This window comes from Oncorhynchus kisutch, linkage group LG12, assembly GCF_002021735.2.
Source record: "Oncorhynchus kisutch isolate 150728-3 linkage group LG12, Okis_V2, whole genome shotgun sequence".
Classification (NCBI taxonomy): domain Eukaryota; kingdom Metazoa; phylum Chordata; class Actinopteri; order Salmoniformes; family Salmonidae; genus Oncorhynchus; species Oncorhynchus kisutch.
This window is the reverse complement of record NC_034185.2, coordinates 3,369,411-3,397,183: the sequence shown is the minus strand read 5'-3', so window position 1 is coordinate 3,397,183 and position 27,773 is coordinate 3,369,411. Positions and strand designations below refer to the sequence as shown.

General features: G+C 45.6%; 1 protein-coding gene across 4 annotated transcripts in view; it reads left to right on the top strand.

The window, feature by feature from the left end:
• Positions 1-27,773, top strand: part of myb (v-myb avian myeloblastosis viral oncogene homolog) — a 69,220-nt gene that overhangs the window by 18,728 nt on the left and 22,719 nt on the right. For 3 of the 4 annotated variants that reach the window (XM_031836731.1, XM_031836730.1, XM_031836732.1), the window contains exons 3-7: positions 6,781-6,852; positions 9,957-10,049; positions 14,010-14,230; positions 14,942-15,143; positions 15,297-15,365. In XM_031836731.1, the coding sequence (XP_031692591.1) occupies positions 6,781-6,852; positions 9,957-10,049; positions 14,010-14,230; positions 14,942-15,143; positions 15,297-15,365 (657 nt within the window). The remainder of the gene's footprint in view (positions 1-6,780; positions 6,853-9,956; positions 10,050-14,009; positions 14,231-14,941; positions 15,144-15,296; positions 15,366-27,773) is intronic. The other variant, XM_031836733.1, reaches the window with a different exon arrangement.

Genomic DNA, 27,773 nt, shown 5'->3' with positions numbered 1-27,773 from the left:
AAGTAAATAAATAAAAACAGTATGGGGATGAGGTAGGTGAGAAAGGGTGGGCTATTTACGAATAGACTATGTACAGCTGCAGCGATCGGTTAGCTGCTCAGATAGCGGATGTTTGAAGTTGGTGAGGGAGATAAAAGTCTCCAACTTCAGCGATTTTTGCAATTCGTTCCAGTCACAGGCAGCAGAGTACTGGAACGAAAGGAGGCCAAATGAGGTGTTGGCTTTAGGGATGATCAGTGAGATACACCTGCTGGAGCGCGTGCTACGGATGGGTGTTGCCATCGTGACCAGTGAGCTGAGATAAGGCGGAGCTTTACCTAGCATGGACTTGTAGATGACCTGGAGCCAGTGGGTCTGGCGACGAATATGTAGCGAGGGCCAGCCGACTAGAGCATACAAGTCGCAGTGGTGGGTGGTATAAGGTGCTTTAGTGACGAAACGGATGGCACTGTGATAGACTGCATCCAGTTTGCTGAGTAGAGTGTTGGAAGCCATTTTGTAGATGACATCACCGAAGTCGAGGATCGGTAGGATAGTCAGTTTTGCTAGGGTAAGCTTGGCGGCGTGAGTGAAGGAGGCTTTGTTGCGGAATAGAAAGCCGACTCTTGATTTGATTTTGCAGCTCTTTCAGAACATCTGCTATCTGTGTTTGGTTAAAGGAGAACCTGGAGAGGCTTGGGCGAGGAGCTGCGGGGGGGGCGGAGCTGTTGGCCGAGGTTGAAGTAGCCAGGCGGAAGGCATGGCCAGCCGTTGAGAAATGCTTATTCAAGTTTTCGATAATCATGGATTTATCAGTGGTGACCGTGTTACCTAGCCTCAGTGCAGTGGGCAGCTGGGAGGAGGTGCTCTTGTTCTCCATGGACTTCACGGTGTCCCAGAACTTTTTGGAGTTGGAGCTACAGGATGCAAACTTCTGCCTGAAGAAGCTGGCCTTAGCTTTCCTGACTGACTGCGTGTATTGGTTCCGGACTTCCCTGAACAGTTGCATATCACGGGGACTATTCGATGCTATTGCAGTCCGCCACAGGATGTTTTTGTGCTGGTCGAGGGCAGTCAGGTCTGGGGTGAACCAAGGGCTGTATCTGTTCTTAGTTCTGCATTTTTTGAACGGAGCATGCTTATCTAAAATGGTGAGGAAGTTACTTTTAAAGAATGACCAGGCATCCTCAACTGACGGGATGAGGTCAATGTCCTTCCAGGATACCCGGGCCAGGTCGATTAGAAAGGCCTGCTCACAGAAGTGTTTTAGGGAGCGTTTGACAGTGATGAGGGGTGGTCGTTTGACTGCGGCTCCGTAGCGGATACAGGCAATGAGGCAGTGATCGCTGAGATCCTGGTTGAAGACAGCGGAGGTGTATTTGGAGGGCCAGTTGGTCAGGATGACGTCTATGAGGGTGCCCTTGTTTACAGAGTTAGGGTTGTACCTGGTGGGTTCCTTGATGATTTGTGTGAGATTGAGGGCATCTAGCTTAGATTGTAGGACTGGCGAGGTGCTAAGCATATCCCAGTTTAGGTCACCTAACAGAACAAACTCTGAAGCTAGATGGGGGGCGATCAATTCACAAATGGTGTCCAGGGCACAGCTGGGAGCTGAGGGGGGTCGGTAGCAGGCGGCAACCGTGAGAGACTTATTTCTGGAGAGAGTAATTTTCAAAATTAGTAGTTCGAACTGTTTGGGTATGGACCTGGAAAGTATGACATTACTTTGCAGGCTTTCTCTGCAGTAAACTGCAACTCCGCCCCCTTTGGCAGTTCTATCTTGACGGAAGATGTTATAGTTGGGTATGGAAATCTCTGAATTTTTGGTGGCCTTCCTGAGCCAGGATTCAGACACAGCAAGGACATCAGGGTTAGCAGAGTGTGCTAAAGCAGTGAGTAAAACAAACTTAGGGAGGAGGCTTCTGATGTTGACATGCATGAAACCAAGGCTTTTTCGATCACAGAAGTCAACAAATGAGGGTGCCTGGGGACATGCAGGGCCTGGGTTTACCTCCACATCACCCGCGGAACAGAGAAGGAGTAGTATGAGGGTGCGGCTAAAGGCTATCAAAACTGGTCGCCTAGAGCGTTGGGGACAGAGAATAAGAGGAGCAGGTTTCTGGGCATGGTAGAATATATTCAGGGCATAATGCGCAGACAGGGGTATGGTGGGGTGCGGGTACAGCGGAGGTAAGCCCAGGCACTGGGTGATGATGAGGGAGGTTGTATCTCTGGACATGCTGGTAGTAATGGGTGAGGTCACCGCATGTGTGGGAGGTGGGACAAAGGAGTTATCAGGGGCGTGAAGAGTGGAACTAGGGGCTCCATTGTGAACTAAAACAATGATAACTAACCTGAACAACAGTATACAAGGCATATTGACATTTGAGAGAGACATACAGCGAGGCATACAGTAATCACAGGTGTTGAATTGGGAAAGCTAGCTAAAACAGTAGGTGAGACAACAGCTAATCAGCTAGCACAACAACAGCAGGTAAAATGGCGTAGACTAGGCAACGGGGCCAACAGATAGAACAAACAAGCAGAATGGAGTACCGTGATTAATGGACAGTCCAGCGTGCATCAGCTATGTAGCCAAGAGATCAGTGTCCAGGGGGCAGCGGTGGATGGGGCAGGGAAGCTGGCCTGGCGAGTGTTATCCAGGTAAAAAAAAAACTAACAATGACTAAATAGCTTGTAGCTAGTTAGCTGGTTAGCTTCTGGAGGTTCTTGAGTGTGTTCTAAAAATAAATAAAAAATAATAGCGATTCCGTATCACATTGGGTGAGGCAGGTTTCCGGAAGGTATAAACAAATTAAAAGTCAAAAGAGATAGAAAGTAAATATGGGTCCGGTGAGCGTTTGAGACGCGGCGATTCAGGCGGTTAGCAGGCCTGTGCTAACAAGCTAACAGTTTGTAGGCCCGGGCTTGACAAGGTAGCAGTTAGCGGGCCGGAGCTGGACAAGCTAGCAGTTAGCAGGCCAAATTAGCAAGCAGGGAGATAGCGAGGGCTAGAGAGTTAGCCTTTGGGGGACGTCGCGATGGGGTGAGTCTGTTTATTCCTCTTCATGCGATGACATCGGTAGACCGGTCGTGGGCCCGGGTATTGTAGCTCAGGAGTATGCTACGGTGGTAGCGCAGGTGCTACGGCCGGGCTAGCTTCAAGCTAAGTGGGTGGAAACGCTAGCCAGGAGTAATCCGAGGTTGCGGTTTAGCTAGATAGCTAGTTGCTGAAAAATCCAGCTGAAAGATGTTCCGTTTGCGGTGGGAATCCGGGGATGAAAAATAAATAGGTCCGTTGTGCTCTGGTTAAAGTCGCGTTGTACGAACAGGCGAGAGCTTTCCGAACTACAGGTTAGCTGATGACCGGTTAGCTGGAGACCGCTAGCATACCCGCTGGTTAGCTGGCTAGCTTCAGTTGAGGGGTCCCGAAGTAAATATAAATACTTTAGGAAAAATAGCTACATTGGGTGAGTCGGGTTGCAGGAGAGTATTTGGAAGCTTAGGGTTTAGCAAAATGTTTTCAAAGAGATATGTGGAGAAAATATGTAAAAAACGAAAAATAAACGATTTATACAGGGACACGACAGGACAGGACGACCTACTGCTACGCCATAGTCAATTACAGAGAGAAAAGGGGCCTGAACAAGCTTCTTTCTAGCCATAAGAGGGAAGCAAGCCTTATTACAAAAATAAAAACCCAATTTCAATTTAAGCTTCCTCACAAGATTATCCACATGAACTTTAAAGGACAACTTGTCATCCAACCAGATACCGAGGTATTTGTAGGATGACACTTTTTCAATGGATAAGCCACCAGGTGTGACAATGCTAACCTTCTCTGGCAGAGTTCTAACTCTGGTAAAGGTCATGAATTTAGTTGTTTCTACATTCAAGACCAGTTTGACACCATAAAGGGAGGCCTGCAGCTCTTCAACAGCCTGAACCAGAGGAGGAACACATGAATATACGACTGTATCATCTGCATATAGATGGAACTTAGCTGGTTGCATCCCATTTCCCAAATCATGAATAAACATTGAGAACAACACAGGAGCTAAAATAGAACCCTGGGGCACACCTCTATTAATCTCTAGAAAGATAGACTTGTGATTGTCAGTATACACACATTGTGTTCTGTCAGAAAGATTAGTTCCTAAACCAACTTCACCGAGACCAATGTTTCTGAGTCCAGCTAGCAACAATTCATGGTCAACTAAATCAAAGGCCTTTTGATAAATCCACAAACAGAGCAGTACAACGTTGCTTTTTATCAAGTGCATTAATGATGTCGTTTGCCACTGCCATAGCTGCAGTTGTGGTGCAGTGCCCCGATCTAAAGCCAGACTGAACCCCACTCAGTAGGTTATTTTCAATGGAGACTTTTTAAAACTGGGAGTTCACTAGGGATTCATAGACTTTGGGCCAGGATATGGAGTTCACTAGGGGTTCATAGACTTTGTCCAGGATAGAGAGTTCACCAGGGGTTCATAGACTTTGTCCAGGATAGAGAGTTCACCAGGGGTTCATAGACTTTGTCCAGGATAGAGAGTTCACTAGGGATTCATAGACTTTGTCCAGGATAGAGAGTTCACCAGGGGTTCATAGACTTTGTCCAGGATAGAGAGTTCACCAGGGGTTCATAGACTTTGTCCAGGATAGGGAGTTCACTAGGGATTCATAGACTTTTTCCAGGATAGGGAGTTCACTAGGGATTCATAGACTTTGTCCAGGATAGGGAGTTCACTAGGGATTCATATACTTTGGGACAGGATAGGGAGTTTAGAGAGAGGACGATAGTTATTAGCATCTGAGGGATCTCCACCCTTTAGCAGTGGGAGGACATAAGCTGATTTCTAAATGCAGGGTATGGAATTGATCAAGAGACTCACGTTGAAAATGTGAGCCACAGGTTCAGTAATAATACCAGTTGCTATTGTTAACAGGTAGGGGGTCCAGGTTGTCTGGACCTGCAGACTTTTTAGTGTCTATTGCCTTTAGTGCTTTATAGACCTCAGTTTAAGAAACAGGCTTAATGTCAAAAAGGTTCACATGAGGGCCTATATCATAACTGACTGTAACAGAGATGACATAAGAGGCCTGGGCCACACCATTATCAACAACAGAACCAGCAGATATGAGGTGCTTGTTAAAAACCCCGACAATATTTATCCTTCACTTCATTAGAACCCATCATTAAATGGTCAGGAAGGCCAGAGGAGACATTAGAACCCATTATTAAATGGTCAGGAAGGCCAGAGGAGACATTAGAACCCATCATTAAATGGTCAGGAAGGCCAGAGGAGACATTAGAACCCATCATTAAATGGTCAGGAAGGCCAGAGGAGACATTAGAATCCATCATTAAATGGTCAGGAAGTGATTTAGTGTTTCAGTGTTTCAGTGGTTTAGTGTTTCAGTGGTTCAGTGGTTTAGTATTTCAGTGGTTTAGTGTTTCAGTGTTTCAGTGGTTTAGTGTTTCAGTGGTTTAGTGTTTCAGTGGTTTAGTGTTTCATTGGTTTAGTGTTTCAGTGTTTCAGTGTTTCAGTGGTTTAGTGGTTCAGTGGTTTAGTGTTTCAGTGTTTCAGTGTTTCAGTGGTTTAGTGTTTCAGTGGTTCAGTGGTTTAGTGTTTCAGTGGTTTAGTGTTTCATTGGTTTAGTGTTTCAGTGTTTCAGTGTTTCAGTGGTTTAGTGTTTCAGTGTTTCAGTGGTTTAGTGTTTCAGTGGTTTAGTGTTTCAGTGTTTCAGTGGTTTAGTGTTTCAGTGTTTCAGTGTTTCAGTGGTTTAGTGTTTCAGTGTTTCAGTGTTTCAGTGGTTTAGTGTTTCAGTGGTTTAGTGTTTCAGTGGTTTAGTGTTTCAGTGGTTTAGTGTTTCAGTGGTTTAGTGTTTCAGTGGTTCAGTGGTTTAGTGTTTCAGTGGTTTAGTGTTTCAGTGGTTTAGTGTTTCAGTGGTTTAGTGTTTCAGTGGTTTAGTGTTTCAGTGGTTTAGTGTTTCAGTGGTTTAGTGTTTCAGTGGTTCAGTGGTTTAGTGTTTCAGTGGTTTAGTGTTTCAGTGGTTCAGTGGTTTAGGGTTTCAGTGGTTTAGTGTTTCAGTGGTTCAGTGGTTTAGGGTTTCAGTGGTTTAGTGTTTCAGTGGTTCAGTGGTTTAGTGTTTCAGTGGTTTAGTGTTTCAGTGGTTTAGTGTTTCAGTGGTTTAGTGTTTCAGTGGTTTAGTGTTTCAGTGGTTTAGTGTTTCAGTGGTTTAGTGTTTCAGTGGTTCAGTGGTTTAGTGTTTCAGTGGTTTAGTGTTTCAGTGGTTCAGTGGTTTAGGGTTTCAGTGGTTTAGTGTTTCAGTGGTTCAGTGGTTTAGGGTTTCAGTGGTTTAGTGTTTCAGTGGTTCAGTGGTTTAGTGTTTCAGTGGTTTAGTGTTTCAGTGGTTTAGTGTTTCAGTGGTTTAGTGTTTCAGTGGTTTAGTGTTTCAGTGGTTCAGTGGTTTAGTGTTTCAGTGGTTTAGTGTTTCAGTGGTTTAGTGTTTCAGTGGTTTAGTGTTTCAGTGGTTCAGTGGTTTAGTGTTTCAGTGGTTTAGTGTTTCAGTGTTTCAGTGTTTCAGTGGTTCAGTGTTTCAGTGTTTCAGTGGTTTAGTGTTTCAGTGGTTCAGTGTTTCAGTGGTTCAGTGGTTTAGTGTTTCAGTGGTTTAGTGTTTCAGTGGTTCAGTATTGTAATATTTTATTGTTTCAGTTTTTAGTGTTTTATTATTATTATTTGTTGTGTTTTAGTGTTTTAAACAATACTATTTTACGTTTCATTTGCTTGTTTGTTTCAGGATGAGAAGTTGAAGAAGCTGGTAGAACATCATGGGTCCTCGGACTGGAAACTCATCGCCAGCTTCCTACCTGTAAGACACACACACACACACACACACACACACACACACACACACACACACACACACACACACACACACACACACACACACACACACACACACACACACACACGCACACACGCAGGCGCACACACACACACACTTTGCGGAGAAGGGTAGTGTGTGTGTGTTGGTAGGGATTAGTTAAGGTGTTCCAGAGTATTTGCATAGGTAATGGCTGATTTGGCGGGCTATCAGTCATTCTGCACGGCTAGAGGGCAGGGTCCTATATTTACGGTGCACCTGCACACACACACACACACACACACACACACACACACACACACACACACACACACACACACACACACGCACGCAGGCACACACACACACACGCATGCACGCAGGCGCACACACACACACACACACACACAGACACACACACACACACACACACACACACACACGCAGGCGCACACACACACACACACACACGCGCACGCACGCAGGCGCACACACACACACCAGTGTTCATTTGGACACCATTTTTGGGGTTGAGTCGAGTCTTAGTCACGTTGACTAAAATATCATTAAGTCTTAGTCACGTTGACTAAAATATCATTAAGTCTTAGTCACGTTGACTAAAATATCATTAAGTCTTAGTCATGTTGACTAAAATATCATTAAGTCTTAGTCATGTTGACTAAAATATCATTAAGTCTTAGTCATGTTGACTAAAATATCATTAAGTCTTAGTCATGTTGACTAAAATATCATTAAGTCTTAGTCATGTTGACTAAAATATCATTAAGTCTTAGTCACGTTGACTAAAATATCATTAAGTCTTAGTCACGTTGACTAAAATATCATTAAGTCTTAGTCACGTTGACTAAAATATCATTAAGTCTTAGTCACGTTGACTAAAATATCATTAAGTCTTAGTCACGTTGACTAAAATATCATTAAGTCTTAGTCACGTTGACTAAAATATCATTAAGTCTTAGTCACGTTGACTAAAATATCATTAAGTCTTTGTCACGTTGACTAAAATATCATTAAGTCTTAGTCACGTTGACTAAAATATCATTAAGTCTTAGTCACGTTGACTAAAATATGCCTCTACATTTAAAAATCACACCCCTGAACATGATTTCAGACTAACATATGCCCCTGGAGCCTCTACATGTAAAAATCACACCCCTGAACATGATTTCAGACTAACATATCCCCCTGGAGCCTCTACATTGTTTCAGTTGTTGGCACCAGCCCACGATTTGGTCGCACCAATTTTATAAAACATTAGTGATCACTGACAGTCACTCACAGGGCTTTAGACTCCTGAGATGGTAGGCTATTCAATAAATAAACATTCCCTTAATAACCAGTGTGTCTGCTGTCATTCACATTCCCTTAATAACCAGTGTGTCTGCTGTCATTCACATTCCCTTAATAACCAGTGTGTCTGCTGTCATTCACATTCCCTTAATAACCAGTGTGTCTGCTGTCATTCACACTCCCTTAATAACCAGTGTGTCTGCTGTCATTCACATTCCCTTAATAACCAGTGTGTCTGCTCACATTCCCTTAATAACCAGTGTGTCTGCTGTCATTCACATTCCCTTAATAACCAGTGTGTCTGCTGTCATTCACATTCCCTTAATAACCAGTGTGTCTGCTGTCATTCTCATTCCCTTAATAACCAGTGTGTCTGCTGTCATTCACATTCCCTTAATAACCAGTGTGTCTGCTGTCATTCACACTCCCTTAATAACCAGTGTGTCTGCTGTCATTCACATTCCCTTAATAACCAGTCTGTCTGCTGTCATTCCCTTAATAACCAGTGTGTCTGCTGTCATTCACATTCCCTGAATAACCGGTGTGTCTGCTGTCATTCACATTCCCTTAATAACCAGTGTGTCTGCTCTCATTACCTTAATAACCAGTGTGTCTGCTGTCATTCCCTTAATAACCAGTGTGTCTGCTGTCATTCCCTTAATAACCAGTGTGTCTGCTGTCATTCACATTCCCTGAATAACCAGTGTGTCTGCTGTCATTCTCATTCCCTTAATAACCAGTCTGTCTGCTGTCATTCCCCTAATAACCAGTGTGTCTGCTGTCATTCACATTCCCTGAATAACCAGTGTGTCTGCTGTCATTCACATTCCCTTAATAACCAGTCTGTCTGCTCTCATTCCCTTAATAACCAGTGTGTCTGCTGTCATTCCCTTAATAACCAGTGTGTCTGCTGTCATTCACATTCCCTTAATAACCAGTGTGTCTGCTGTCATTCACATTCCCTGAATAACCAGTGTGTCTGCTGTCATTCTCATTCCCTTAATAACCGGTGTGTCTGCTGTCATTCACATTCCCTTAATAACCAGTGTGTCTGCTGTCATTCTCATTCCCTTAATAACCAGTGTGTCTGCTGTCATTCACATTCCCTTAATAACCAGTGTGTCTGCTGTCATTCACAATCCCTTAATAACCAGTGTGTCTGCTGCTCTCATTCACATTCCCTTAATAACCAGTGTCCCTGCTCTCATTCCCTTAATAACCAGTGTCTCTCCTCTCATTCACATTCCCTTAATAACCAGTGTGTCTGCTGTCATTCACATTCCCTTAATAACCAGTGTGTCTGCTGTCATTCACATTCCCTTAATAACCAGTGTGTCTGCTGTCATTCTCATTCCCTTAATAACCAGTGTGTCTGCTCACATTCCCTTAATAACCAGTGTGTCTGCTGTCATTCACATTCCCTTAATAACCAGTGTGTCTGCTGTCATTCACATTCCCTTAATAACCAGTGTGTCTGCTGTCATTCACATTCCCTTAATAACCAGTGTGTCTGCTGTCATTCTCATTCCCTTAATAACCAGTGTGTCTGCTCACATTCCCTTAATAACCAGTGTGTCTGCTGTCATTCACATTCCCTTAATAACCAGTGTGTCTGCTGTCATTCACATTCCCTTAATAACCAGTGTGTCTGCTGTCATTCACATTCCCTTAATAACCAGTGTGTCTGCTGTCATTCTCATTCCCTTAATAACCAGTGTGTCTGCTGTCATTCCCTTAATAGCCAGTGTGTATGCTGTCATTCACATTCCCTTAATAACAATGTGTCTGCTCTCACATAGAACCGTACAGATATGCAGTGTCAGCACCGCTGGCAGAAGGTTCTCAACCCTGAACTCATCAAAGGACCCTGGACCAAGGAGGAGGACCAGAGAGTAAGAACACGACCTCATAGAACCTTAAAGAACCCTTACAGAAATGTATAGGAATGTTATATAGAACCTTAAAGAACCCTTACAGAAACGTATAGGAATGTTATATAGAACCTTAAAGAACCCTTACAGAAACGTATAGGAATGTTATATAGAACCTTAAAGAACCCTTACAGAAACGTATAGGAATGTTATAGAGAACCTTAAAGAACCCTTACAGAAACGTATAGGAATGTTATATAGAACCTTAAAGAACCCTTACAGAAACGTATAGGAATGTTATAGAGAACCTTATAGAACCTTTACAAAAACGTATAGGAATGTTATAGAGAACCTTAAAGAACAGAAACGTATAGGTAAGAATCTTAAAGAACAGAAACGTATAGGAATGTTATAGAGAACCTTAAAGAACCCTTACAGAAACGTATAGGAATATTTTATAGAACCATTTCAGTAGGTGTGGGCAGGTAACCTTTTAAATGTAATCTGTTACAGTTACTAGTTATCTGTCCAAAATTGCAATCAGTAATGTCATTTTTTGGATTACCCCAAATTCAATAATGTAATCTGATTACATTCAGTTACTTTTAGATTACTTCCCCTTTGAGAGGCATTAGATGAAGACAAGATTAATATTACCAATTGAACCACATCTATTGCAGGATTAATCTATGTTAGAGTTTACATAGCTGGCCAGAAATGTAGATGTTGCATTAAAAATAGATATTGCATTTTACTTTATGGGTTGTTTATGTAGGCTTCTACTAACCCATTGCTTTCTGCTACAGCTAATGATACAATTAGGCTCTATATCTATATCTCTATATCTTTACATAATAAAACAAAGCCTGTCAGATTTCCAGTAAATTTAATTAATTTAATACTCCTTGATCATCAAGAATAGGACTTGGAAATATAGATTAGCCAAACTGTTTCACCTGAGCATAACCCCAAAACTACCACGCAGTGGAGTTCAGTCAGTTTTTGTTGGTGACACGTTGATCTCTTGATAATTTGCTGATGTTTAAGTCTATGAAGAGTGTGTGAGTTTTGAGCATGTGTCCGTTTTTTTGCGGGAATCAGCATAATTTAGATTGAGCAATAAAAAGCCCCGCTTGTGGTCTTAAATTAAACCCGTTTTTGACAGTATGGAATTGTGGCGCACAATGTCACCGAGGAGTTAAGAACGGAGGAACTCCCTCAAACTTTTATTCCATAGGATTTGATCAGCACTATGTAGCTGTTGCAAGAGCCCATTTTTCCCTGGCTGTCCACTGGTCCCAAGAGCCCATTTTTCCCTGGCTGTCCACTGGTCGCAAGAGCCCATTTTTCCCTGGCTGTCCACTGGTCGCAAGAGCCCATTTTTCCCTGGCTGTCCACTGGTCGCAAGAGCCCATTTTTCCCTGGCGGAATGAGGGGAGGGGTTTACTGGATGAATGACTGAATGAGGGGAGGGGGTTACTGAGCAGGGGGAGGGGGAAGAGGGAATAGGGGAAGGGGTTACTGAGCAGGGGGAGGGGGAAGAGGGAAGAGGGGAGGGGGTTACTGGATGGATGACTGAATGAGGGGAGGGGGTTACTGGGTGGATGACTGAATGAGGGGAGGGGGTTACTGAGCAGGGGGAGGGGGAAGAGGGAAGAGGGGAGGGGGTTACTGGATGGATGACTGAATGAGGGGAGGGGGTTACTGAGCAGGGGGAGGGGGAAGAGGGAAGAGGGTTACTGGATGGATGACTGAATGAGGGGAGGGGGTTACTGGGTGGATGACTGAACAAGGGGAGGGGATTACTGAGCAGGGGGAGAGGGGAGGGGGTTACTGGATGGATGACTGAACAAGGGGTGGGGCAAGATCCCATTTTTCCCCGGCTGGTCGCAAAAACATTAATTATAGGCATCTTAAACTTCTTGAATTCAACACTTATGGATTAAAATACACATATACATATATTTGTGAACAGCCATCCACAACAACCACAACCTGTAAAACGCAAATAGCTAAATGACAGAGCAGCATTGGGATTCACAAGTGATATCCGTATCGCCGTAGACGACACCACTGCTATTGTCGTTTACCTCCAAGCGTTTATTCAAGGTGGATAATCTTGATAATAATAATTTAGAATCTTACCGAACATTACAGAACCCTTTCAGAACCTTACCGAACATTACAGAACCCTTTCAGAACCTTACTGAACATTACAGAACCCTTTCAGAACCTTACTGAACATTACAGAACCCTTTCAGAACCTTACTGAACATTACAGAACCCTTTTAGAATCTTACCGAACATTACAGAACCCTTTCAGAACCTTACTGAACATTACAGAACCCTTTCAGTACCTTACCGAACATTACAGAACCCTTTTAGAATCTTACCGAACATTACAGAACCCTTTCAGAACCTTACAGAACCCTTTCAGAACCTTACCGAACATTACAGAACCCTTTTAGAATCTTACCAAACATTACAGAACCCTTTCAGAACCTTACTGAACATTACAGAACCCTTTCAGAACCTTACTGAACATTACAGAACCCTTTTAGAATCTTACCGAACATTACAGAACCCTTTTAGAATCTTACAGAACATATAGAACACTTTCAGAACCTTACTGAACTTTAAAGAACCCTTTTAGAACCTTACTGAACTTTACAGAACCCTTTTAGAACCTTACATTAAGAGAACTCTTCTAGAACCATATATATATATATATATATTTTTTTTTTATTGAACCTTTATTTAAGTAGGCAAGTCAGTTAAGAACAAAATCTTATTTACTACGATTGGAGCCATAACAGATCTCCATAGGTCTATATCCAAAACCCTTTCCCCTATAAGTGTTTGACTGAGAAGTGTTGTTGACCTGCACTGAGTAGATAACTTGTCACTGCATATTATTAGCTGAAAGTGACAGTTCTACAGTTATTCTTCTGCGCACACACACACACACACACACATCCAGAAGCTAGGAGGTAATGATTAGCAAAGAGGCTAACGGTGGAAACTCCCTCCATAACACTAGCAAGAGATTTCAAAAGGGAGAGAAGGAGAAGAGCAGACAAGGAGGGGGGATAGGGTTGACTAAGGGAACGAGGGGCTGAGAAGAGCAGACAAGGAGGGGGGATAGGGTTGACTAAGGGAACGAGGGGCTGAGAAGAGCAGACAAGGAGGGGGGATAGGGTTGACTAAGGGAACGAGGGGCTGAGAAGAGCAGACAAGGAGGGGGGATAGGGTTGACTAAGGGAACGAGGGGCTGAGAAGAGCAGACAAGGAGGGGGGATAGGGTTGACTAAGGGAACGAGGGACTGAGAAGAGCAGACAAGGAGGGGGGATAGGGTTGACTAAGGGAACGAGGGGCTGAGAAGAGCAGACAAGGAGGGGGGATAGGGTTGACTAAGGGAACGAGGAGCTGAGAAGTATTGTTCACTTTTGAATGGTTCCTGAAAATGGACAAAGACTAATAGACTGTTGTTTTCTCTCTTTCCCCCTTTCACTTCCTCCCCCCCGCTCCCTCCCCTCTCTCCCTCCCCTCTCTCCCTCCCCTCTCTCCCTCTCCCTATCTCCCCCCCCCCCTCTCCCTCCCCTCTCTCCCTCTCCTCTCTCCCTATCTCCCTCCCCCCCCGCTCCCTCTCCTCTCTCCCTCTCCCTATCTCCCTCCCCCCCGCTCCCTCTCCTCTCTCCCTCTCCTCTCTCCCTATCTCCCTCCCCCCGCTCCCTCTCCTCTCTCCCTCTCCCTATCTCCCTCCCCCCACTCCCTTCCCTCTCTTCCTCTCCCTATCTCCCTCCCCCCTGCTCCCTCCCCTCTCTCCCTATCTCCCTCCCCTCTCTCCCTCTCCCTCCCCTCTCTCCCTCTCCCTATCTCCCTCCCCCCCGCTCCCTCTCCTCTCTCCCTCTCCCTATCTCCCTCCCCCCACTCCCTCCCCTCTCTCCCTCTCCCTCTCTCCCTCCTCCACCCTCCCTCAGGTGATTGAACTAGTCCAGAAGTATGGAGCCAAGCGTTGGTCCGTAATCGCCAAGCATCTGAAGGGTCGGATAGGGAAGCAATGCAGAGAGCGCTGGCACAACCACCTGAACCCTGAGGTGAAGAAGACTTCCTGGACCGAGGAAGAGGATCAGATCATCTACCAGGCCCACGAGAAACTGGGCAACCGCTGGGCCGAGATCGCTAAACTGCTGCCTGGAAGGTACGGAGAGAGAGGGAGAGAGGAGGGAGGGAGTGAGAGATAGAGAGAGAGAGGAGAGAGGGAGGGAGAGAGAGAGAGAGAGAGAGGAGAGAGGGAGGGAGAGAGAGAGGAGGAGAAACTGGGAAACCACTGGGCCGAGATTGCCAAACTTCTGCCTGGCAGGTACAGAGAGGGTGGGAGAGAGGAGGGAGGGAGGGAGAGAGGGAGAGAGGAGGGAGAGAGAGAGAGAGGAGGAGAAACTAGGCAACCGCTGGACCGAGATCGCCAAACCTGCCTGGCAGGTACAGAGAGGGTGGGAGAGAGGAGGGAGGGTGGGAGAGAGAGGGAGAGAGGAGAGAGGAGGAGTAACTGGGACACCACCTGGCCGAGATCGCCAAACTGCTGCCTGGCAGGTACGAAGAGAGAGAAAGAAGGGTGGGGGGTGGGGGGTGGGGGGTGGAGGAAGAGAGAGAAAGAAGGGTGGGGGTGTGGGGTGGAGGAAGAGAGAGAGATAGAGAGAGAGTGATTGTAGTTGCTCAGAACTTACAGTATATCAATAACAACTTTAGAATGGCTGAATGTGTGCGACTCTCTCTCTCTTTTTCAAAATCTCTCTCTCTCTCTCTCTCTCTCTCTCTCTCTCTCTCTCTCTCTCTCTCTCTCTCTCTCTCTCTCTCTCTCTCTCTCTCTCTCTCTCTCCCTCCCTCCATCCCTCCCTCCCTCCCTCCCCAGAACTGATAATGCCATTAAGAACCATTGGAACTCTACGATGCGTAGGAAGGTGGAGCAGGAGGGTTACCTTCAGCACTCCTCCCACTCCATCGCCCCCGGTTACGCCAAGGCCAACCACCACAACGTGGGCTTCCATCACCACTCCCCTCTCCCTCCCCTCTCCCTCCTCACGGGCACCTACCCTTATATTCCGGACCATAGGGTGAGTCCACGCTCTCACCCCCCCCCCCCCCCCCCCCCCCCCCCCCCCCCCTTCGCTCGCTTTGGATAGAAGTTCCTGTGAAAAACAGGTTTTTATCTCCCAGCTCCTAATATGCTGTTTGTGGAGTCTGATCTGTTTCTATTGGTTCCCAAGGTTCCCTTTCCCCTAGCGCTGCACGTCAACATCTTGAACATTCCACAGCACGGAACAGCTGCTATACAGGTGAGACACGAGAGCATCAACCCAGGGAAAGCTTTTAGTTGGCCTTCACAGCAACCCCGGGATAGCTTTTCAGTTGGCCCTCACAGCAACCCAGGGAAACTTTTTTAGTTGTCCCTCAATACACAACGACACAACCCAGGGAAAACTTTTAGTTGGTCACGCTGTCTCACTACTCCACAGCAGCAACCCAGGGATAGATTTCAGTTGGCCACTCACCACAGCAACTAAGGGAAGGGTTTCAATTCAATCCAGGATTCAAGGGAGAGGCAATACGGACATGCCTGGTGCCCAAATTGATGACGGATGTCGCTCAGCTGAGAGTCGAGTGTAGAGAGGAATTGATTCGGTTCAGTCAGTCATCCTGATGAGCCCTTCCCAGCTAGCTAGTTCAGTCAGTCAGCCTGATGAGCTCTTCCCAGCTAGCTAGTTCAGTCAGTCAGCCTGATGAGCCCTTCCCAGCTAGCTAGTTCAGTCAGTCGTCCTGACGAGCCCTTCCCAGCTAGCTAGTTCAGTCAGTCATCCTGATGAGCCCTTCCCAGCTAGCTAGTTCAGTCAGTCGTCCTGACGAGCCCTTCCCAGCTAGCTAGTTCAGTCAGTCATCCTGACGAGCCCTTCCCAGCTAGCTAGTTCAGTCAGTCATCCTGATGAGCCCTTCCCAGCTAGCTATTTTATAGTGGCTAGCTGGCAACAGCAGCAGCATGGCTCTAGTTAAAACTTGTAAAAGAAGGTGAGGTTTATTTTAATGGGAGAAATAACTAGTGGTATTGGTTACCTTCTGGATGTCACCGTGACATGCCAATTAGCTAACGTAACGACAAGCTGGTGCGAATGACCATTGACCAGTGCAGCGCCGTTGTATCGAGATGCCAGGCAGCTGTACCACATGTTGAAGGCGGTTGCTGACGTTGCCAATTTGTTCCATCCTGCCTGATTTTATTGAGTAAATGACCTTTGAAAGTCTGTTATAGTAGTGAAGTCAAATGAATGTGCTGCTGTACAGTCTCTAGGGGGGTTGTTATTTCTAGAGCGTTAGAGCATTTTAAAAAAATCTCAAAATGTTTAAACTAGTGAGAAATACACTTAGTGTACAAAACATTAGGAACACCTTCTTAATATTGAGGTGCATCCCCTTTCTGTCCTCAATTTGTCGGGGCATGGGACTACAAGGTGTGGAAAATGTTCCACAGGGATGCTGGTCCATATTGACTCGAATGTTTCCCACAGTTGTGTCAAGTTGTCTGGGTGGTGGACCATTCTTGATACACACAAGAAACTTTGAGCGCGAAAAACCCAGCAGCGGTGCAGTTCTTGACACAAACCGGTGCACTTGACACCTACTACCATACCCCGTTCAAAGGCACTTACATTTCTTGTCTTGCCCATTCACCCTCTGAATGACACGTACACAATCCATGTCCCAATTGTCTCAAGGCTTAAAAATGCTCCTTTAACCCGTCTCCTCCACTTCATCTACACTAATTGAAGTGGATTTAACAAGTGACATCAATAAGGGATCATATCTTTCACCTGGAATCACCTGGTCAGTCTGTGTCATGGAAAAAGCGGGTGTTCATAATGTTTTGTCCTGTGTGCTAAATTACTCTCTACTGTAGTGACTCTGGATCAGAGAGTCTGCTAAATGACTCACTACTGTAGTGGCTGAGAGTCTGTTAAATGACTCACTACTGTAGTGGCTCTGGATCAGAGAGTCTGTTAAATGACTCACTACTGTAGTGACTCTGGATAAGAGAGTCTGCTAAATGACTCACTACTGTAGTGACTCTGGATCAGAGAGTCTGCTAAATGACTCACTACTGTAGTGACTCTGGATCAGAGAGTCTGCTAAATGACTCACTACTGTAGTGGCTGAGAGTCTGTTAAATGACTCACTACTGTAGTGGCTCTGGATAAGAGAGTCTGCTAAATGACTCACTACTGTAGTGGCTCTGGATCAGAGAGTCTGCTAAATGACTCACTACTGTAGTGGCTCTGGATCAGAGAGTATGTTAAATGACTCACTACTGTAGTGGCTCTGGATAAGAGAGTCTGTTAAATGACTCACTACTGTAGTGGCTCTGGATAAGAGAGTCTGCTGAAGGACTACAATGTAAATGTAAAATAATTTTGGGTGGTCTCGCTGTGAAAGTGGCTGGCCACACACCAATATACCGATCTGACAACCAAACTAGTATTTTAAATTGCAGCCAATCACAGAAAAAGTGGTTTGTTCTCTTTTCCGCGATGACATCCTCCCAAACTCAACAGCCTCCATTCCACAACATAGACAGAAGCCTTCTACAAGTTCTCCTCTAACCAACCATGTCTAGGTGATTCCAAAACATAGATATAAGCCTTCTACAAGCTCTCGTCTAACCAACCATGTCTAGGTTATTCCAAGATTCCGTGGAGCATAGTGGTGACCTATTTGAATCAAAATGCAACACTTTAAAAAATGGAGCTTGTCGTCTTCTCCAAATGTGTCCTCTAACCAGTGATGTACACATTATTCCCAGATCCCAGATCCCAGATCCCAAATGTGTCCTCTAACCAGTGATGTGTCCTCTAACCAGTGATGTGTCCTCTAACCAGTGATGTGTCCTCTAACCAGTGATGTGTCCTCTAACCAGTGATGTGTCCTCTAACCAGTGATGTGTCCTCTAACCAGTGATGTGTCCTCTAACCAGTGACATTATTCCCAGAATCCCATGTGGTTTTTGAGCTGTGTCTGTTTTTCAAAAGGACGTGCAGCTTCCATCTCCTCGCTCGATTGCATGATTGATTTCAAATCATCAAATCAGGTTTTATTTCTCACATGTAGACTTACTGTCAAGGCTGTGGGTAACTGGTGAAAGGAGTCAGGCGCAGGAGAGCTGAGATGCGTGGACAAGGTATTTAATACAAGAAAAACAACATACTATGGTGCTGGAAAAATACCGGTACCACGACATAAACAGGAATAATAACAAAACCCGGTACCAAAATACCAACCGTCAGATACCAGCCTTCAGATACCAGCCGTCAGATACCAGCCGTCAGATACCAGCCTTCAGATACCAGCCGTCAGATACCAGCCGTCAGATACCAGCCGTCAGATACCAGCCGTCAGATACCAATCGTCAGATACCAGCCGTCAGATACAACCTTAGACTCCTGGAGTGGACCAGCTACCACCGGCCTGAGGAGAGACACATGGAACGAGGAGTTAATACTCCTGGAGTGAACCAGCTACCACCGGCCTGAGGAGAGACACATGGAACGAGGAGTTAATACTCCTGGAGTGGACCAGCCACCACCGGCCTGAGGAGAGACACATGGAACGAGGAGTTAATACTCCTGGAGTGGACCAGCTACCACCGGCCTGAGGAGAGACACATGGAACGAGGAGTTAATACTCCTGGAGTGGACCAGCCACCACCGGCCTGAGGAGAGACACATGGAACGAGGAGTTAATACTCCTGGAGTGGACCAGCTACCACCGACCTGAGGAGAGACACATGGAACGAGGAGTTAATACTCCTGGAGTGGACCAGCCACCACCGGCCTGAGGAGAGACACATGGAACGAGGAGTTAATACTCCTGGAGTGGACCAGCCACCACCGGCCTGAGGAGAGACACATGGAACGAGGAGTTAATACTCCTGGAGTGGACCAGCCACCACCGGCCTGAGGAGAGACACATGGAACGAGGAGTTAATACTCCTGGAGTGGACCAGCCACCACCGGCCTGAGGAGAGACACATGGAACGAGGAGTTAATACTCCTGGAGTGGACCAGCCACCACCGGCCTGAGGAGAGACACATGGAACGAGGAGTTAATACTCCTGGAGTGGACCAGCCACCACCGGCCTGAGGAGAGACACATGGAACGAGGAGTTAATATGGTAATCTGGGAGAAGCTGTAAACTGTTACAAACTTCGTTTATTCTCCTCAGGACTTTGAATGGCCCCACAAACCGAGCACCCAGCTTCCGGCAGGGCAGGTGGAGGGGCAGGTTTCGAGTCGAGAGCCAGACCTTGGTCACTGCGGTGGCGGTCTGCGCTGGCTTTCTGATGCCTCACTGCCCGCTGAAGGTTCACATGAGCGGCGTCCCAAGTCTCCTCCGAGCGCTTAAACCAGTCGTCCACCGCAGGAGCCTCGATCTGGCTCTGATGCCACGGTGCCAGAACCGGCTGGTACCCCAGTACGCATTGGAAAGGGGAGAGGTTGGTAGAAGAGTGGCGGATTGAGTTCTGGGCCATCTCTGCCCAGGGTATGAACGCCGCCCACTCCCCCGGCCGGTCCTGGCATTAAGACCGCAGAAACCTACCCACATCCTGGTTTACTCTCTCCACCTGCCCTTTACTCTCGGGGTGAAAACCTGAGGTAAGGTTGACCAAGACCCCGAGACGTTCCATGAACGCCCTCCAGAACCTTGACGTGAACTGGGGACCTCGATCAGATACTATGTCCTCAGGCACCCCGTAGTGCCGGAAGACGTGTGTGAACAGGGAGACTGGGTAAAGGGAGGAGACTGCAGGACTTAGAAAACCAATCCACAACGACCAGGATCGTGGTGTTGCCCTGTATAGGAGGAAGATCTGTCAGGAAGTCCACCGACAGGTGCGACCACGGCCGTTGTGGAACGGGTAAGGGGTTGTAACTTCCCTCTGGGCAGGTGCCTTGGAGCCTTGCACTGGGTGCACACCGAGCAGGAGGAAACATAAACCCTCACGTCCTTAGCCAAGGTGGACCACCAGTACTTCCCACTAAGGCAACGCACCGTCCGACCGATGCCAGGATGACCAGAGGAGGGTGACGTGTGGATCCTCCGCGGACAGAAGAGGGCACGTACAGACTCCCAGCTGGACACTGGAGAGGAGTGGGCTCTGTATGTTATGCCTGCTCGATGTCCGGGTCCACCTCCCATCCTACCGGTGCCACCAGGCAAGAAGCCGGGAGTATGGGAGTGGGATCCATGGACTGCTCCTCTGTGTCATAGATCGCGTTCTGGGAACCTGGTCTGAAGGACAGAGTGAAAACAAAAAGGGTAAAGAACATGGCCTGACGAGGGTTCAGTCTCCTCACCGCCCGGATGTACTCCAGATTGCGGTGGTCCGTCCAGATGGAAAAGGGTGTTTAGCCCCCTCAAGCCAATATCTCCACGCCTTCAAAGCCTTGACGACAGTCAACAACTCCAGGTCCCCTTAGTCATATTTTCGCTCCGCCGGGCTGAGCTTCTTCGAAAAGAAGGCACAGGGGCGGAGCTTTGGTGGCGTACCCAAGCGCTGAGAGAGCACGGCTCCTATCCAAGCCTCGGACGCGTCCACCTCCACTATGAACGCCAAGAGGGATCAGGATGAGCCAGCACGGGAACCGAGGTAAACAGAGCTCTCAGCTGACCAAAAGCCCTGTCCGCCTCAGCCGACCACTGCAAACGCACCGGTCCCCCATTCAGCAGTGAGGTAATGGGAGCCGCTACCTGACCAAAACCCCGGATAACCTCTGGCAAACCCTAGAAACCGCTGCACTTTCTTTACTGTGGTGGGAGTCTGCCAATTACGCACGGCTGTAATGCAGTCACTGTCCAGCTCTACCTCTGAAGTGGAAATGCAGTACCCTAGGAAGGAGACGGACTGTTGGAAAAACAGGCATTTCTCAGCCTTGATGTACAGGTCATGTTCCAACAGTCGACCAAGCATGCTGCGCACCAGGGACACATGCTCGGCGAGTGTAGCAGAGTATATCAGAATGTTGTCGATATACACCACTACACCCTGCCCGTGCAGGTCCCGGAAAATCTAATCTACAAAGGCCTGGAAAACGAATGGAGAAGATTGATGGAGCATTCATCAACCCGTACGGCATGATGAGGTACTCATAGTGCCCTGAGGTGGTACTAAATGCCGTATTCCACTCGTCCCCCTCCCGGCTACGCACCAGGTTGTAAGCGCTCCCGAGATCCAATTTTTCGAAGAATGTTGTGAAGAATTGCGCCCCAAGCAGTGACTCGATCGCACTGGCGATGAGAGGCAGCGGGTAGCTGTACCTCACAGTGATCTGATTGATACCTCGATAGTCAATACACGGGCGCAGACCTCCATCAAATCAAATCAAATCAAATGTATTTATATAGCCCTTCGTACATCAGCTGATATCTCAAAGTGCTGTACAGAAACCCAGCCTAAAACCCCAAACAGCAAGCAATGCAGGTGTAGAAGCACGGTCCTCCATCCTTCTTCTTCACAAAAAAGAAACTCAAGGAGGTAGGTGAAGTGGAGGGCCGAATGTACCCCTGCCCCCAGGGATTCGGAGACATATGTTTCCATAGCCGCCGTCTCCTCCTGTGACAGAGGATACACGTGACTCCTGGGAAGTGCTGCGTCTAACAGGAGATTTATCTCACAATCCCCTCATCGATGGGGTGGTAATTTAGTCGCCCTCTTTTTACAGAAGGCGAGAGCCAAATAGGCATATTCAGTGGGGATGTGCACGGTGGAGACCCGGTCTGGACTTTCCACCATAGTAGCACCGACGGAAACCCCTAAACACCTCCCCGAGCAGTTTCGTGACCCTGTGAGAGCCCTCTGTTGCCACGAAATAGTGAGGTCATGACAGGCCAACCAGGGTATGCACAGCACCACGGGAAACGCAGGAGAATCAATAAGGAAGAGACTGATTCTCTCCTTGTGACCCTCCTGCGTATCCATGCCCAGTGGAGCGGTGGCCTCCCTAATCAGCCCTGACCCTAATGGTCGACTATCTAGGGTGTGAACTGGGAAGGGCATATCCACAGGAACAATGGGGATCCCTAAACTATGGGCGAACACTCTATCAATAAAATTCCCAGCTGCGCTTGAATCTATGAGCTCCTTATGCTGGGAAGTCGGGGAAAACTCAGGATAATTAATAAACAAAAACATGGCTCAAAAACATGTGAGCAACAGAGGGCTTTGGGTGAGCCTGGTGCCGACTCACCTGGGGCCCTGCCTTCATGTAAAATGAAAAGTGGATCATGTATAAAAGAGAGCAGAGAGAACAGAGAGAGCAGAGAGAGCAGAGAGCAGAGAGAACAGAGAGAACAGAGAGAGCAGAGAGAGCAGAGAGAGCAGAGAGAGAACAGAGAGAGCAGAGAGAGAACAGAGAGAGCAGAGAGAGCAGAGAGAGCAGAGAGAGCAGAGAGAACAGAGAGAGCAGAGAGAGCAGAGAGAGCAGAGAGAGCAGAGAGAACAGAGAGAGCAGAGAGAGCAGAGAGAACAGAGAGAGCAGAGAGAACAGAGAGAGCAGAGAGAGCAGAGAGAACAGAGAGCAGAGAGAACAGAGAGCACAGAGAGAGCAGAGAGAGCAGAGAGAACAGAGAGAGCAGAGAGAGCAGAGAGAACAGGGAGAACAGAGAGAACAGAGAGAACAGAGAGAGCAGAGAGAGCAGAGAGAACAGAGAGAACAGAGAGAACAGAGAGAACAGAGGGAGCAGAGAGAACAGAGAGAACAGAGAGAGCAGTAATGCAGCCAGTCAAGATGCTCTCAACTTTTTGAGGATCTGAAGGCCAAATCTTTTTAGCCTTCTGAGAGGAAAGAAGCATTGTCATTCCTTCTTCTGTGTTGGTGTGTGTGGACCATGATATATTCTTAGTGATGTGGACACAGAGGAACGTGAAGCTCTCGACCCGCTCCGACTACAGCCTCGTCGACTGTAGTCCAGGATCAGCTCTTTTGTCTTGCTGATGTTGAGGGAGAGGCTGCAGTCCTGACACCACACTGCCAGTTCTCTGACCTCCTCTCTATAGGCTGCCTCATCGTCGTCAGTGATCAGGCCTACCACTGTTGTGTTGTAGACAGGTTACCATCTCTTGAGTACGCGTCCTGTAAATCCATCTGGCCCTGCGGCTTTGTGAATGTTAACATGTTTAAAGGTCTTACTCACTCTCGGCTATGGAGAGTGAGATCACACAATTTTCCGGAATAGCTGGTGCTCTCATGCATGGCTCAGTGCTGCTTGCCTCGAAGTGAGCATAGAAGGCATTTAGCTCGTCTGGTAGGCTCGCGTCACTGGGCAGCTCACGGCTGTGTTTACCTTTGTATTCCGTGATAGTTTTCAAGCCCTGCCACATCTGACGAGCGTCAAAGCCGGCTTAGTACGATACAATCTTAGTCTTGTATTTATGCTTTGCCTGTTTGATGGCTTATCAGAGGTTGTGGCGGGATTTCTTATAAGAGTCCGGATTAGTGTCCCTCTCCTTGAAAGCGGCAGCTCTAGCCTTTAGCTCAGTGCGGATGTTGCCTGTAATCCATAGAAAACTCTGTTGTTAAATAGTGTGGTCTACAACTTATCATGAGGTATTTTAACTCAGGTGAGCAGAACCTCCAGACTTCCTTAATATTAGAAATTGGGCACCAGCTGTTGCCCCCCCCCCTTGAGCTTACCCGAAACTGCCGTTCTGTCCTGCTGATATAAAAACCAGCTAGATGGACAGTATATTATCCATCTCCAAGAAACATAGAATATTACAGTTCTTCAGGTCCCGTTAATAGGATAGTCTCGAACGGAGCTCATCCAGGTTGTTCTCCAGTGATTGATAGGATAGTCTCTAACGGAGCTCATCCAGTTTATTCTCCAGTGATTGATAGATATCCAGTGATTGATAGGATAGTCTCTAACGGAGCTCATCCAGTTTATTCTCCAGTGATTGATAGGATAGTCTCTAACGGAGCTCATCCAGGTTGTTCTCCAGTGATTGATAGGATAGTCTCTAACGGAGCTCATCCAGGTTGTTCTCCAGTGATTGATAGGATAGTCTCTAACAGAGCTCATCCAGGTTGTTCTCCAGTGATTGATAGGATAGTCTCTAACGGAGCTCATCCAGTTTGTTCTCCAGTGATTGATAGGATAGTTTCTAACAGAGCTCATCCAGTTTGTTCTCCAGTGATTGATAGGATAGTCTCTAACAGAGCTCATCCAGTTTGTTCTCCAGTGATTGATAGGATAGTCTCTAACGGAGCTCATCCAGTTTGTTCTCCAGTGATTGATAGGATAGTCTCTAACGGAGCTCATCCAGGTTGTTCTCCAGTGATTGATAGGATAGTCTCTAACGGAGCTCATCCAGTTTATTCTCCAGTGATTGATAGGATAGTCTCTAATGGAGCTCATCCAGGTTGTTCTCCAGTGATTGATAAGATGGTCTCTAACGGAGCTCATCCAGTTTATTCTCCAGTGATTGATAGGAAAGTCTCGAATGGAGCTCATCCAGTTTATTCTCCAGTGATTGATAGATCTCCAGTGATTGATAGGATAGTCTCGAATGGAGCTCATCCAGGTTGTTCTCCAGTGATTGATAGGATAGTCTCTAACGGAGCTCATCCAGTTTGTTCTCCAGTGATTGATAGGATAGTCTCTAACGGAGCTCATCCAGTTTGTTCTCCAGTGATTGTACGTTTGCTAATAGAACGAAGGGTATTTACTTGCCGACGTAGTTTCATCAGGGTTCCCCAGGTCGGCCTTTCTTGCGTCATCTCTTTTACTTCTGAGCCTCAGGTCCTGGTCCGTGGTGAGCAGTATGTCCCGCTTCTCTGTCTCCTTGAAGTAGAATATCTTGCTGTTCTGATGTCCAGAAGCTGTTTCGACATAGGAAACAATGGCGGAAACATTATGTACAAAAAAAGTTAAGATCAGCTCAATAAATCACACAAAATAACAGCCTGTTGGTCAGGAGCCTATAAAACAGTAGCTGTTCATTCTAGCGCCTGTGAAGTGATAATTGATGAGCGACTGACAAAACAGTGTTGCGTTTGTGGTAACCCACATATCAAAATGCAACATTCCAAAATGTAGCTGACTGTGTTCTACAGTTCTACAGCTCTACATCTCTACAGTTCTACAGTTCTACAGTTCCACATCTCTACAGTTCTACAGTTCTACAGTTCTACATCTCTACAGTTCTACAGTCCTACAGCTCTACATCTCTACAGTTCTACAGTTCTACAGCTCTACAGTTCTACAGCTCTACATCTCTACAGTTCTACAGTTCTACAGCTCTACATCTCTACAGTTCTACAGTTCTACATCTCTACAGTTCTACAGTTCCACATCTCTACAGTTCTACAGTTCTACAGTTCTACATCTCTATATCTCTACAGTTCTACAGTTCTACATCTCTACATCTCTACAGTTCTACAGTTCTACAGTTCTACAGTTCTACATCTCTATATCTCTACAGTTCTACAGTTCTACATCTCTACATCTCTACAGTTCTACAGTTCTACATCTCTACAGTTCTACATCTCTATATCTCTACAGTTCTACATCTCTACAGTTCTACAACTCTACAGTTCTACATCTCTATATCTCTACAGTTCTACAGTTCTACATCTCTACAGTTCTACAGTTCTACAGCTCTACATCTCTACAGTTCTACAGTTCTACATCTCTACAGTTCTACAGTTCTACATCTCTACAGTTCTACATCTCTACAGTTCTGCAGTTTGACAGTTCTACAGCTCTACATCTCTACAGTTCTACAGTTTTACATCTCTACAGTTCTACATCTCTACAGTTCTACATCTCTACAGTTCTAGAGTTCTACAGCTCTACAGTTCTACATCTCTACTGTTCTACATTTCTATATCTACATCTCTACAGTTCTACAGTTCTACATCTCTACAGTTCTACATCTCTACAGTTCTACAGTTCTACATCTCTACAGTTCTACATCTCTATATCTCTACAGTTCTACATCTCTACAGTTCTACAACTCTACAGTTCTACATCTCTATATCTCTACAGTTCTACAGTTCTACATCTCTATATCTCTACAGTTCTACAGGTTCTCCTTGAACCAGTGATGTAACAATATATCCAGTTTCCATGTGGTTTTTGAGTTGTGGTAGTTTCAACAGCTTATATCCCCTCTGTAATTACCACTTGTCCCCTCTGTTATTACCACTTGTCAAAACAACAGGGTTTTTGGTGTGTGGAGTTTATAAGGTGCTTGTTTAATATGATACTATTGTTGTGTAGATAGTAAATGTTATGTTTAGGATATATATCACAAACTGTTTCTGCATATTGGTTATTTATTTGAACACTTTAAAACTGTATATTGGCAGTGGCCTATTTATTTATTTAACCTTTATTTAAACAGGGAGTCACACTGAGATTAAACATCTATTTTACAAGAGAGACCTGTACTTTACAATACAAATAAATAATCATAATAAATAGGAATAATAAATAACATTAAAACAACATACACCTCCTGTACCAGTCAACAGTTTGGACACACCTACTCATTCCAAAGTTTTTCTTAATTTGGACTATTTTCTACGTTGTAGAATAATAGTGAAGACATCAAAACTATGAAATAGCACATATGGAATCATGTAGTAACATATGGAATCATGTAGTAACATATGGAATCATGTAGTAACATATGGAATCATGTAGTAACATATGGAATCATGTAGTAACATATGGAATCATGTAGTAACATATGGAATCATGTAGTAACATATGGAACCATGTAGTAACATATGGAATCATGTAGTAACATATGGAATCATGTAGTAACATATGGAATCATGTAGTAACATATGGAATCATGTAGTAACATATGGAATCATGTAGTAACATATGGAATCATGTAGTAACATATGGAATCATGTAGTAACATATGGAATCATGTAGTAACATATGGAATCATGTAGTAACATATGGAATCATGTAGTAACATATGGAATCATGTAGTAACATATGGAATCATGTAGTAACATATGGAATCATGTAGTAACATATGGAATCATGTAGTAACATGTGGAATCATGTAGTAACATATGGAATCATGTAGTAACATATGGAATCATGTAGTAACATATGGAATCATGTAGTAACATATGGAATCATGTAGTAACATATGGAATCATGTAGTAACATATGGAATCATGTAGTAACATGTGGAATCATGTAGTAACATATGGAATCATGTAGTAAGATATGGAACCATGTAGTAACATATGGAATCATGTAGTAACATATGGAGTCATGTAGTAACATGTGGAATCATGTAGTAACATATGGAATCATGTAGTAAGATATGGAACCATGTAGTAACATATGGAATCATGTAGTAACATATGGAGTCATGTAGTAACATGTGGAATCATGTAGTAACATATGGAATCATGTAGTAACATATGGAATCATGTAGTAACATATGGAATCATGTAGTAAGATATGGAATCATGTAGTAACATATGGAATCATGTAGTAACATATGGAATCATGTAGTAACATATGGAATCATGTAGTAACATATGGAATCATGTAGTAACATATGGAGTCATGTAGTAACATATGGAATCATGTAGTAACATATGGAGTCATGTAGTAACATATGGAATCATGTAGTAACATATGGAATCATGTAGTAACATATGGA